General features: G+C 42.8%; 1 protein-coding gene across 3 annotated transcripts; it reads right to left on the bottom strand.

Annotated features, from left to right (window-relative positions):
- Nucleotides 1-224: 224 nt before the first annotated feature.
- LOC105030057 (galactose-3-O-sulfotransferase 3-like) lies at nucleotides 225-13,726 on the bottom strand. 3 transcript variants are annotated; one of them, XM_034289246.1, is made up of 7 exons: nucleotides 13,538-13,726; nucleotides 13,079-13,132; nucleotides 12,808-12,852; nucleotides 12,341-12,394; nucleotides 8,425-8,526; nucleotides 1,021-1,748; nucleotides 225-489 (listed from the first exon to the last, which is right to left on the bottom strand). In XM_034289246.1, the coding sequence occupies exons 5-7, from the start codon at nucleotides 8,508-8,510 to the stop codon at nucleotides 242-244; spliced, it is 1,062 nt and encodes a 353-aa protein (XP_034145137.1). In that variant the 5' UTR covers nucleotides 8,511-8,526; nucleotides 12,341-12,394; nucleotides 12,808-12,852; nucleotides 13,079-13,132; nucleotides 13,538-13,726; the 3' UTR covers nucleotides 225-241. The 3 variants fall into 3 exon arrangements, with proteins under 3 accessions (XP_034145137.1, XP_028971970.2, XP_010902009.3); XM_029116137.2 differs by having other exon boundaries at nucleotides 225-1,748; XM_010903707.5 differs by lacking the exons at nucleotides 8,425-8,526; nucleotides 12,341-12,394; nucleotides 12,808-12,852; nucleotides 13,079-13,132; nucleotides 13,538-13,726 and adding an exon at nucleotides 5,734-6,557 and having other exon boundaries at nucleotides 225-1,748.
- Nucleotides 13,727-13,883: the final 157 nt, after the last annotated feature.

The following is a 13,883-nucleotide window of genomic DNA, read 5'->3' as shown; positions in this document are numbered from 1 at the left end:
GCAATTGGTCTCCTCAGTTCCTAAATGCTTACAAAATGTTGTTAATTGAAGAGGAGATGCAATACAGGAATAAACACGCCCATGTTCCAACTTTTTTTAAATGTGTGGCTGGCATCAAATTCAAAACTGGCATGTATTTTTATAAAAACAATAACATTTCTCAGTTTCAACATTTGATATGTTGTCTTTGTACAATTTTCAATTAATTTGCACATCATTGCTTCCTGTTTTTATTTGCATTTTATGCAGCTTCCCAACTTTTTTGGAAACAGGTTTGTAATAAGAGCAGTGAAAGGTAGGCTAAATTTACAATGGAGTAAAGGGCAAACATCTCCATAAGCAAGCAAGTTGCAGCAATGGAGAATAGAGCGTGTGCACATTCACAAGAAGGGAGGTAAGATTCCGGTATGGGGTTGGTTATCAGCACACCGGAAGGTAGAGCTCCTACTCTTGTGAGTATCACCAGAGGAAATGTATTCTGACATTGAAACACCTGGTACCAGCCTGGTTTCATTAATCTTCAGATTCATTTTCCAGATTAGCATGTAGTCAGTGATAGTAGAGAAAAGGTGTTTGTTAAAAGATAATGGTGTACATATTGTTACTACTATTATTACTTTGTAACTGTTGATGGCGTGGAGTGTCTCTTCCTATGAGAAGCCATCAGCAGTAGATCGTCTGAATACTGATGCTCGGGCATAATGAGTTTTAGACAGAGGTTGTGAGGCAGGCTGGTGTTGGTTGGCAACTCATAGCCTAGGATGCCCACCTCATTATCGGGTACCCAAGGTCGTGTCTTGTTGTTCTTGATCTGGGCAGCCAAACGAAGCTGTAGAAGCTGATCGCCAAAGCAGTCCTTCACAAGCCTCTCCTGGGCCCTGTGGAGAAGATTCACCTCACGCGCCACAAGTTCCGGGCCCAGGACAGCTAGCTGGCGCCACAATGAGGCGTTGAAGTGGTCGTAGAGACGGGCATCCAGGGAATTCCATGCACGGACCTTGGCATGAACGCCCGGAGAGAGTCCCTGCTTGGAGCTAGGTGTCCGCATGTTAAGCTTGACGTAGAGAATATCCTCAACATCCCAGGAGAGTAGGTGACGAAAAAGGACGAGCGACTCATCAAAGTGCTCCGTGATCATCACCAAAGAGAAGATGTGCTCAATTTCCGCTACGAAAGCCTGCGCATACTCATCCAAGTCCACCTCCAGGCGATCCTTATCCCCGCCCAAGTCGAAGGTTAGTGTGTTTCGGGCGTACATCGACTCGTCCTCGTCGGGTCGATAGTACCTCCAAGGATTGTCAAAAAATGCTTCAAGTGATCCGTTGGGCACCCGTTTAAAACTCGGACAGATCTCGTAATAATAACTAAACAGGGACTCAAACATGGATCCTGGCTCCCGTAATATAGTGACATATTTGGTATTGTTGGGCATGAGCCGTCGCAACTCGGCGAGATTGAAGCGCATGTGGCTGGTGATCATGTTTGGCTCCAACGTGTGCTCATGTACGAAGTGTGTGCTGAAGTTGCGAGGGTAGCAGAACTGGTAAAAATCACAGGCTTCGTTGGGCAGCGCCACCGTCAGGTTGTTACGTTCCGCGAAGCGGTGCAGCAGATTCTGCATAGTGCTGCTGGCGGTCTTGTGTGTCTTCAGGAAGGCCACGTTGGTGTGTTTTGGCCTGAGAGAGGAAGACCTGTGACTGTAATTAGATGGGCGGCTGATGGGAAAGGCGCGGTTTGGTTTCATCGTGCTAAGAGGAGAGAGAGTGAGAGAGAGATTATTTATTTGAAAATTGCCATATATTTAGGTAATCTATTAACTGTTTTTATTAGCAATAGCAAGTTCCCATTCAGTCGGTCAATTGGGAGGAAACCTACATGGGGAATGTGCTTTACAGATCAAGTCCACAACCTGTAAATGGGAGTTCCTGCATTTCCACTTGATAAAAAAAATCATCCTGTCTGGTTCCTCCACTCTTTTTCACTCAATCAATCAAATTCATTTATAAAGCCCTTTTTACATCAGCAGCTGTCACAAAGCACTTTCACAAAACACCCAGCCTTAAACCCCATGGAGCAAGCCTGAAAACCCAAGGAGCAAGCCTGAAAACCCAAGTAGCAAGAATGTGTTGAAGCACAGTGGTTAGGAGAAACTCCCTTAGAAGGGGCCAAAATCTAGGAAGAAACCTAGAGAGAAACCAGGCAGTCCACTTCTGGCTGTGCCGGATGAACATTTTAAGAGAACAAGTTGTAATAATTAATAAATGCATGTGGGTTGTGTCCAGGAACATTTTGAGAATGCATTCCTTAGGTTCACAAGGGATTTACAGTAGAGAAAGAAAACTGACCCTACTCCCCTGGTACATTAATATAGCAGCGTAAGACCTTGGGGCTGAGACAGGGGGGTGCAGTGACACTGTGGCCCTATCCGAGGGAGGCCCCAGACAGGGCCCAACAGGCAGCAAGTCAATCCACCCACATTGCCAAGCATCAACCAAAGGGACACCAACCAACCGCAACCACCCTGCAGAGTTCACCCCAATAGCTCAATGGGCGCAACGGAGAGACAACAACAAGCCAGTGGCTCCAGCCCCAAATTTTATTTATTGATTCATCAGGGTAACCGGAGAGAAGAACATTGCAGTTATCTAATCTAGAAGTGACAAAAGCGTGGATTTTTTCTTCATCAGTTTTTGATAAAACGTTTCAGATTTTTTGCAATGTTCCGAATATGGAAAAAAGCAGCTGTTGAGATATTTTATATGTTCATCAAAGGAGAGGTCAGGGTTGAGGGTAACACTGAGGTTTCTCACAGTTTTTTGGCATAGGACCATACAACCGTGGTTCAGATCTCCCAACAAAACGCTTCACAATGAAGGACAGAAGGTATCACACGGAGATACTGAGCTCAAGCTGTGGGGGTTTGATTCTTCGCTGACTGATACTTTTGAGGCATTCAGTAAAAATAACTTTTGTTAATTTGTGTCAGTGCCCAGAATATTCTAGACAGAGCGACTAAATTCTGGAGGCAGGCGCTTGTTTCAGCAATATGTATTTAATGCTTTTGAATTGCTTCTGTGTATGAATTGTGCTATATAAATAAACTTGCTTGCTTGATATAGCAATTTTTTAACATTCATACAGGTCAGTAATCTGTGTATGTGTACATATGTATGTATTGGTGTGTATCTGTGTATGTATGTGTTTGTGTACGTGTATATTGGTGAGTGCTTGGGAGGGTACTTCATTAACTGAAGAAATATTGGTATATTATATATAAATCTGTGTTTATGTACTGTATGTGAAGTAGATGTGTAGATGTATATATATATATATGTAGACATTTGCATATATATGTATGTATATGCAGTATGAAGCTACATTTGAATGTATTGGAGTAATACTACGAATATGTAGCCTAATTGGGATAGAAATTAATAAAACGAAATAAAAACTTGGTCACACAAATAGTTTTGAGAAAATCCACTCAAATCACTCTGGTATTTTCAGATAGCAGATGACAGTTTCCTTCCTTTCAGAGTAGGAAAAATAAGTATTCTATTAACCGCTAGGCAATTTGGTGTCCTCCACTCAGTGAAATAGAGATTAAAATGCACTTGTTGTGTGTTTACAGGTCTGTAACATTTCAACCGCTGGGCCTTTCAGACCCCCAGTATCCACCAGAGCCATTTGTCACAAATCGTCCCTATTAGCCTACACATTCTCCTCCGCAGAATCAACAGACAGGCACTACATCATCTACTGGGTCATTATCAAACTACAGTGGGGGGAAAAAGTATTTAGTCAGCCACCAATTGTGCAAGTTCTCCCACTTAAAAAGATGAGAGAGGCCACTTCAACTATGAGAGAAAAAAATTAGAAAACAAAATCCAGAAAATCACATTGTAGGATTTTTTATGAATTTATTGGTAAATTATGGTGGAAAAAAAGTATTTGGTCAATAACAAAAGTTAATCTCAATCCTTTGTTATATACCCTTTGATGGCAATGACAGAGGTCAAACGTTTTCTGTAAGTCTTCACAAGGTTTTCACACACTCTTGCTGGTATTTTGGCCCATTCCTCCATGCAGATCTCCTCTAGAGCAGTGATGTTTTGGGGCTGTCGCTGGGCAACACAGACTTTCAACTCCCTCCAAAGATTTTCTATGGGGTTGAGATCTGGTGACTGGCTACGCCACTCCAGGACCTTGAAATGCTTCTTACGAAGCCACTCCTTCGTTGCCCGGGCAGTATGTTTGGGATCATTGTCATGCTGAAAGACTCAGCCACGTTTCATCTTCAATGCCCTTGCTGATGGAAGGAGGTTTTCACTCAAAATCTCACGATACATTCATTCATTCTTTCCTTTACAGGACCAGTCGTCCTGGTCCCTTCGCAGAAAAACAGCCCCAAAGCATGATGTTTCCACCCCCATGCTTCACAGTAGTTATGGTGTTCTTTGGATGCAACTCAGAATTCTTTCTCCTCCAAACACAACGAGTTGCGTTTTTACCAAAAAGTTATATTTTGGTTTCATCTGACCATATGACATTCTCCCAATCCTCTTCTGGACCATCCAAATGCTCTCTAGCAAACCTCAGATGGGCCTGGACATGTACTGGCTTAAGCAGGGGGACACATCTGGCACTGCAGGATTTTAGTCCCTGGCGGCGTAGTGAGTTACTGATGGTAGCCTTCGTTACTTTGGTCCCAGCTCTCTGCAGGTCATTCACTAGGTCCCCCTGTGTGGTTCTGGGATTTTTGCTCACCGTTCTTGTGATCATTTTGACCCCACGGGGTGAGATCTTGTGTGGAGCCCCGGATCGAGGGAGATTATCAGTGATCTTGTATGTCTTCCATTTTCTTATAATTGCTCCCACAGTTGATTTCTTCACACCAAGCTGCTTACCTATTGCAGATTCAGTCTTCTCAGCCTGGTGCAGGTCTACAATTTTGTTTCTGGTGTCCTGTGACAGCTTTTTGGTCTTGGCCATAGTGGAGTTTGGTGTGTGACTGTTTGAGGTTGAGGACAAGTGTCTTTTATAATGATAACAAGTTAAAACAGGTGCCATTAATACAGGTAACGAGTGGAGGACAGAGGAGCCTCTTAAAGAAGAAGTTACAGGTCTGTGAGAGCCAGAAATGTTGCTTGTTTGTAGGTGACCAAATACTTATTTTACCAAGGAATTTACCAATAAATTCATAAAAAATCCTACAATGTGATTTTCTCGATTTTTTCTCTCTCATTTTGTCTCTCATAGTTGATGTGTACCTATGATGAAAATTACAGGCCTCTCTCATCTTTTTAAGTGGGAGAACTTGCACAATTGGTGGCTGACAAAATACTTTTTTTGCCCCACTGTATATAGTAAACTATATATGTCTAAAAAAGAATTAATTACATAGTGTGTTTGTATTATATGTCTTATGAATTTGAAGAATACAATACTGTTTGTACTGAAAGTCTTATCATTAGAGTAGCATACAAAGTAGATTATTTCAACTCAGGCTATAGAATTAAAAAAATAAAAAGAATGTCACACTAAAATCAACCACAGATTAAACCATTTGAATTTTGTTTCTGTCTTTATCCTTCAGGCTCCCCGTCAGCGCACAGCTTTATGCGAGCGAGTCCGACAAAACAAAACGTTTGCACTGGATACATTTCATGAATAATTATTCAGTGTATTACATTTGATGAGTTAGGGGAGCGCGGGGTTGAATGTAATACTGACCTTTTATGTTGTTGCACAGGGTTGAACAGGTTGTGTTTCCAGTCAGTTCACTACAGAGCTCGCAGACGGTCTCCCGCCAGTTTTCAGAGCGATTGAGTTAACTTTTGTCAAGATCCACAGCAAAGAAGGTTTTCATGGCATGTAAGTAAAATTCTTTATAATACTTATTTTTTCGGTTACTGAACTTTGTGTGTAAGTCACTGAATCTAATATTTTATTATTTTAAAAACAGTCATTTTGCCTAACACGTAGTACCATTTTGAAAAAGTCTAACCCCGCCATTAGCGTACAACAAAATGAAATAAAAACTGTTATTCTCTATTAATTTAAAAGGGTTTTCGCCATCTTCACAGACACTCCAGTTAAACAGACAATTGAGGAAGAGAAGACCAAAAGAACTGCAATCAAGGTCAAAAGAAAGATATTTAGTTCAAAGAAAAAACAAACAGAAGAGCCCTCTGTGGATTGCCTTGTCTGTGGCGAACAGTTTGCCACTTCTGTCGCTGGGGATAAATTGGTTAAGTGTGTTTTCTGTGAGGGTTGGGCACATGAATTGTGCACTAAGGGATATCAGTATTATGTTTGTCATGAGTGTGACAAACAGTGAAACTGTGTGAATGGCTGAATGTGTGAATGAATTGAATGAACAAACGGGTTTACACAAACTAATATGTTTCTTTAAAGTATTACGTTTTTTTTTAAATGAATGAACAGATTAGTTTATACTTAGCAGAGTAGGCCTACAATGTTTTCAATATTTTAAGTAAATGAGCAAATCTGTTTACAAAGAGTTGCCCAATGAGCTTTTAATGAATTTAATAATGTGTGTTTCTTAATGAGTTTCTTAAATAAATCAGTTTACACATTGTAATGTGTTTTTAGTAAATAATTACAATTTTGTTTATACATAGCAATATTTAAATGTTTTAGCCCATATGGAAAATATATATTTTAGCCCATATGGAAAATAAAGTTAATGTTTGACACACAATCTTTTGCCAATATTTATATTTTGATGTGGATATATCCATCTACCCATTTGGTCCATCAATTTGAATATCAATCGAGACTATCCGTCCGATATTTAGATGGAAAAACATGGATGGAACATGGATAGTTATTTGTGAATATTTTTATATCTGTCATGTGTCATGATGGATTGAATGAGGGTTAAATATATGTGGATATCTATCAGATAAATCCATAAACAGTTCACCTGTAGTATATAAAGATAAATGTAAACAGAATTGTTGAATCAATTGTATTCAAACAGACTTTTATAGCAAGCTTTACAAATAACTCCCTTTCTGTTAAAACTTACTCTATTGGTGGGGTTAATTGAAACTTCTCACTTCCGTGACTTTTGGTGCAATTGTACAAGAACGGTAGGTCAGAGAAACAAACTTGAAGTGTTCATTGGTTGCAGAGATGTATGTGTTGCTTGTATAAAAATATGATCAATCAAACTCAAATATTTTCATAATTATTTAGCCCAAACCAAACTGTGTTAGTTTGTGTCCAGCTCTCCCCAACATATGAAGCTGATTCTTCGTTAGAATAATAAATGAAAATTCATGGAGAGACGATGGGATGTTTGACATGTTGTCTCCTAATGAAAAGGAGTAACGTGCAGCCTAATATGTTGGATGAATTGTTGAGGATATCGTTTGTACTTTTTTTTTATAACAATTAATTTGTTGAATAGTCAAGGACATCATTTGTATTTTGTTATGCGAATAATTTAGTGTAACACATTTGATGATTTACATAAGAAGCTGAATCTTCGGTAAAATAATAAACTAAAGTGTATTGACAAAATAATAGACTAAAGTGTATTTTCTCTTCTAATCTGCTCTCCGAATTACCCAAGTGATACGAGCTGATTTCCCTCGGACTGGGAGTTTGTCTCCAAACTATTTGTGTGTAAAAGCCAATCCGTAAACGCAGAAGATAGATTTGTACGTGCAGAATTGAGATCCACAAATGTTTTTCATGTATTTGTGTGTAAAATGTGTGTCATCCGGCACAGCCAGAAGAGGACTGGTCACCCCTCTGAACCTGGGTCCTCTAAAGGTTTCTTTCTACAATTCGTCCTTCTTAGGGAGTTTTTCCTAGCCACTGAAATTCAACACTACTGTTGTTTGCTCCTTGGGGTTTAAGGCCGTGTGTCTCTGTAAAAGCACTTTGTGACAACTGCTGTTGTAAAAAGGGCTTTATAAATACATTTGATTGATTGATTGAAAATGCAATCCGTTCGCGTACAATTTAAATTTGTACGTGCCGAACAAGATTTACAAATGTTTAATGTATTTGTAAATCTTGGTTATTTTTGGGATTTGAATATGTATTTTGTTCTGTTCACAGAAATTGTCAATCTGGTAATAAATATCCTATTTGAAATTTGCGCAGGTATTGTAGGCTATACCTGTACAAACAATATTGAGACATATCTTACGCCATAGCAGGAGCATCAGATGTCACAAATAATCAATACGTGATTAATTACCACATACTGCGTCCAATTATCACTCCTAACCGCATATTTTTTCTTCTAATTAGTCAACATGCGTCCAAATATATGGATATGTTAAAAATTAAATATATAAATATTTAAATAAATTCATAATTTTAAGTGGCACATTATTGTGACTAGTAAAATGAGTGTGTGTGTGTGTGAGTACGTTGGCATGCCTGTATCTGGTTATCACATAAAACATCTGCAGGACTGCGCTGACAGTTACAGTGATTGCCACCAATCCCAGGAATAGTTTTCTCATCTTTGAATCACTGGAACTGTGGAAAGAGGGAGAGAAGGAGGGAAAAGGTTGTAAGAGGAGAGAGAATTGCACCTTTAGAAATTTACGGTCAACATACCTCATCCAACCAACCACAGCAACATGTAGCAAATTTGCCAAGGTTGACCAAAATAACCGCATTCAAAGCTGGTCCATGCAGAACACAAAACACAATAAAAAAAAAACATTGAAAGTTAATACATATCATATCTTTATTTGTCAGGGAAATGAACTCGCACCGTCGAGCGCCTGGTGGCCGGGTTTGCCACGGTGGCCCAAAAAACTAACGTGGCACCCCCCTCTCCATCCTATGGGCCCACCACTCATGGGAGGAACCGCTGGGTTCGGGTGCGCTGCCATATGGGTGGCAGTGAAGGCCAGGGGCCTCGACGGACCAGACCTGGGTGGCAGGGGCTGGCTCTGGGGACATGGAACGTCACCTTTCTGTGGGGGAAGGAGCCGGAACTTGTGAGGGAGGTGGAGCGCTATCAGTTAGATCTGGTGGGGCTTACATCCATTCACAGTCTCGGTTCTGGAACCGTACTCCTGGATAGGGGATGGACTTTATTCTTCTCTGGAGTTGCCCAGGGTGTGAGGCGCCGGGCGGGGGTTGGGATACTCACAAGCCCCCGGCTGAGTGCCGCTATGTCGGAGTTTACCCTAGTGGATGAGAGGGTCGCCTCCCTACGCCTACGGGTTGTGGGGGGGGAATCTCTGACTGTTGTTTGTGCATATGCCCCGAACAGCAGTTTGGAGTATATGGCCTTCTTGGAGACCCTGAATGTATGGGGCTCCAGTAGGGGACTCCATAATTCTGCTGGGGGACTTCAACGCACACACGGGCAATGATGGAGACACCTGGAGAGGCGTGATAGGGAGGAACAGCCTCCCTGATTTAAACTTGAGTGGTCGTTTGTTGTTAGAGTTCTGTGCTAATCATGGACTATCTATAACGAACACCATGTTCGAACGTAAGGATGCTCATAAGTGTACGTGGTACCAGAGCACCCTAGGCCGAAGGTCGATGATTGATTTTGTGATCGTGTCATCGGATCTGAGACCGCATGTTTTGGACACTCGGGTAAAGAGAGGGGCGGAGCTGTCAACCGATCACTATCTGGTGATGACTTGGGTCAGGGGGTGGGGGAAGACTCTGGATAGACCGGGAAAACGGTCTGTCCAGAACTGGGAGCGTCTGGTGGAGGCCCCCAGTCTGAAAGATCTTCAACTCACACCTCCAGCTGAGCTTTTCTGGCATCCCTGTGGAGGTTGGGGCATTGAACCGGAGTGGTCGATGTTCAAAGCCTCCGTTGCTGAAGCTGCAGCGGGGAGCTGTGGTCTAAAGGTCTTAGGTGCATCAAGGGCCGGTAACCCTTGAACACCCTGGTGGACACCGGAGGTCAGGGAAGCCGTCTGACTGAAGAAGGAGGCCTTCCGGGATATGTTATCCCGGAGGACTCCGGAGACGGTTGCAGTGTACCGACAGACCCGAAGGGCTGCGACCTCTGCTGTGAAAGAGGCAAAACAGCGGGTGTGGGAGGAGTTTGGGGAAGCCATGGAGAAGGACTTTTGGTCGGCACCAACCTCACCACCTCCGGAGGGGAAACGGGAACTATCCAAGCTGTGTACAGTAAGGATGGGACACTGTTGACCCCAACTGAGGAGGTAATTGGGCAATGGAAGGAACACTTTGAGGAACTCCTAAATCCCACTAACACGCCCTCTATAGTGGAGGCAGAGCTGGAGGCTGATGGGGAAGCATCGTCAATCTGCATGGCAGAAGTCACTGAGGTAGTCAAACAACTCCACAGTGGCAAAGCTCCGGGGATTGACAAGATCCGTCCAGAAATCTTGAAAGCTTTGGGTGTGGAGGGGATATCTTGGATGACACGCCTCTTCAACATTGCGTGGGAGTCGGGGAAAGTGCCTAATGAGTGGCGGACCAGGGTGGTGGTTCCCCTGTTCAAAAAGGGGGACCAGAGGGTATGTGCCAATTACAGGGGTATCACACTTCTCAGCCTCCCTGGGAAAGTCTACTCAAAGGTACTGGAAAGGAGGTTTGGCAGATAGTCGAACCTCAGATTGAAGAGGAACAATGCGGATTCCGTCCTGGTCGCGGAACAACCGACCAGCTCTTTACTCTTGCAAGGATCCTGGAGGGGGCCTGGGAATATGGCCATCATGTCTACATGTGTTTTGTGGATCTGGAGAAGGCGTATGACCGGGTCCCCCAGGAGATACTGTGGGAGGTGCTGCGGGAGCATGGGGTCAGGAGGTCCCTTCTGAGGGCTATCCAATCCATGTACGTCCAAAGTGAGAGCTGTGTTCAGGTTCTCGGTAGTAAGTCGGACTCGTTCCAGGTGGGGGTTGGCCTCTGCCAGGGCTGCGCTTTGTCACCAATCCTGTTTGTAACTTTTATGGACAGGATATCGAGGCGTAGTCGGGGTGGGGAGGGGTTGCAGTTCGGTGGGCTGGGGATCTCATCACTGCTTTTTACGGATGATGTGGTCCTGATGGCATCAACGGTCTGTGACCTTCAGCACTCACTGGACCGGTTCGCAGTCGAGTGCGAAGCGGTTGGGATGAGGATTAGCACCTCTAAATCTGAGGCCATGGTTCTCAGCAGGAAACCGATGGAGTGCCAACTCCGGGTAGGGAATGAGGCATTACCCCAAGTAAAGGAGTTCAAGTATCTCGGGGTCTTGTTCGCGAGTGAGGGGACAATGGAGCGGGAGATTGGCCGAAGAATCGGAGCAGCAGGGGCGGTATTGCATTCGCTTTACCGCACCGTTGTGACGAAAAGAGAGCTGAGCCGGAAAGCAAAGCTCTCGATATACCGGTCAATTTTCCTTCCTACCCACACCTATGGTCATGAAGGCTGGGTCATGACCGAAAGAACAAGATCGCGAGTACAAGCGGCTGAAATGGGTTTTCTCAGAAGGGTGGCTGGCTTCTCCCTTAGGGGTAGGGTGAGAAGCTCAGCCGTCCGTGAGGAAATCGGAGTAGAGCCTCTGCTCCTTTACGTCGAAAGGAGCCAGTTGAGGTGGTTCGGGCATCAGGTAAGGATGCCCCCAGGACGTCTCCCTAGGGACGTGTTCCAGGCACATCCAGCTGGGAGGAGACCTCGGGGTAGGCCCAGGACTAGGTGGAGAGATTATATTTCGACACTGGCCTGGGAACGCCTCGGGATCCCCCAATCAGAGCTGGCAAATGTGGCTCGGGAAAGGGAAGTTTGGGGTCCCCTGCTGGAGCTGCTGCCCCATGCGACCCGATACCGGATAAGCGGATGAAGATGAGATGAGAGATGAGATTAACTTTACATTGTATGGTTGTGACTATGGGAATTTTGATATCTTTTGTTTAAATCTTTCAATAGCGAAGAATTTAACAATGTCTGGCTGTACTACATTTAATGAGGACAGGAAAAAGGGGTCCTTGGGTTATAGCTGCCCCTGCTCATTCCGGATTTTAGACAGATCTCATGTAGTTGGCCTAATGTCTGGAATTTTCAGGAGTGCTGTTAAAAAAAAAATTGGTACTATAAAAGTTTAAAATGTTTAAAATGTCCTTCTTTGGGACAGGGGCATATGTTGGCATAGAGGCAACATGGAAATGTTTGCAAGTGTGAAAAGACAGTTTTTAAGTATGAATTGGAAATGTTACATTTTAAGATGTTCATAGTATAAAAATGGCTTTCTCCTGTCTGACAAGGATTATCCAAATTTTAAATGCCCCTGATTCTCAATATAGGATGAACCAATTAATGCTTTTAAATGATTGTCATTTCATAAAATATGAAATAGATTCCTTACCTGTCTCATTGGTTCTGCTTGCTCTGGGAAAAATGGCTGACGTTTCCAGACCAACTGTCATAAACATATCCATAAATAGAAAAGTAAATATGCTGCAAGAGGAACTCTGGCACGGTTATACATTCAAAGAGGGGTCAAAGATCCTGGATCTACTTAATAAAGGACAAAACAATCGAAGGATGGTTATGATTCTGTCAGTTGACAACAGGTAGAGCTAGTGGCTGGAATCTGCCCCCCCCACCAGGAAATGTTGATATATTTTGTTTAAATCTTTCAATAGTGAAGAACTTAACAATGTCTGTCTGTACTACATGTAATGTGGACAGGAAAAAGGGGTCCTTGGGTTATTGCTGCCCCTGCTCATTCCGGATTTTAGACAGATCTCATGTAGTTGGCCTAAAGTCTGGAATTTTCAGGAGTGCTGTTAAAACTAAAAATTGGTATTATAAAAAAAAAAGACTAAACACCTTTGTAGAGTTTTATATGTAGATCCTTCTTTGGGACAGGGGCATCTGTTGGCATAGAGGCAACATGGACATTTTTGCAAGTGTGAAAAGACAGTTTTTAAGTATGAATTGGAAATGTTACATTTTAAGATGTTCATAGTATAAAAATGGCTTTCTCCTGTCTGACAAGGATTATCCCAACGTTTAAATGCCCCTGATTCTCAATATAGGATGAACCAATGAATGCTTTTAAACGATTGTCATTTCATAAAATATGAAATAGATTCCTTACCTGTCTCAGTGGTTCTGCTTGCTCTGGGAAAAATGGCTGACGTTTCGAGACCAACTGTCATAAACATTTCCATAAATAGAAAAGTAAATATGCTGCAAGAGGATCTCTGGCACGGTTATACATTCAAAGAGGGGTCAAAGATCCCGGATCTACTTAATAAAGGACAAAACAATCGAAGGATGGTTATGATTCTGTCAGTTGACAACAGGTAGAGCTAGTGGCTGGAATCTGCCCCCCCCACCAGGAAACAGAAAGGTGTAGGCTAGATCAATAGTCATTCTAGTTCAGTAATGTACACAGCTACAAACATCGTTTGAACGTTTGATCATTGTGAATATATTGCAGCAATATACTGTAGACATTGATTTATCTGTACACATGCACTGCTTTTTTATTTTCCTACTGATGAGATTACTTTGTCCAACAAACAACCGAGTCATGATTAACTAGAATACCCACCACATCCTCTTCTGAATATGTACTTTCTCAGCAACATCCATCAAAGGGTACGCTATGATGTCCAAGTATAGAAGGGCTTTAAACAGTGTCGAGGAAACTCTGAAATCCTAATGATTACTGAAATGTAAATCAGTAGCGGTTGGAGTCCCTGGTGGATTTGAACTTCTGACTAGATTGGTGAGACATGAGGGCGTGACAGCCTGCTGAAGACATATTAAAAAACACACGGATGTGAGTATAAACGGAAAATTTACAGCGTCAGCTATGACTCCGCCCCACTCACAGACTGATCCTTAATCTGATCTGCCAATCCTGGAACAGACAATTAGTACTTGCCTTAGTTAAA

This window comes from Esox lucius, chromosome 21 (genome assembly GCF_011004845.1).
Source record: "Esox lucius isolate fEsoLuc1 chromosome 21, fEsoLuc1.pri, whole genome shotgun sequence".
Lineage (NCBI taxonomy): Eukaryota > Metazoa > Chordata > Actinopteri > Esociformes > Esocidae > Esox > Esox lucius.
The sequence above is the reverse complement of the archived record's forward strand: the minus strand, read 5'-3'. Positions and strand labels throughout refer to the sequence as shown.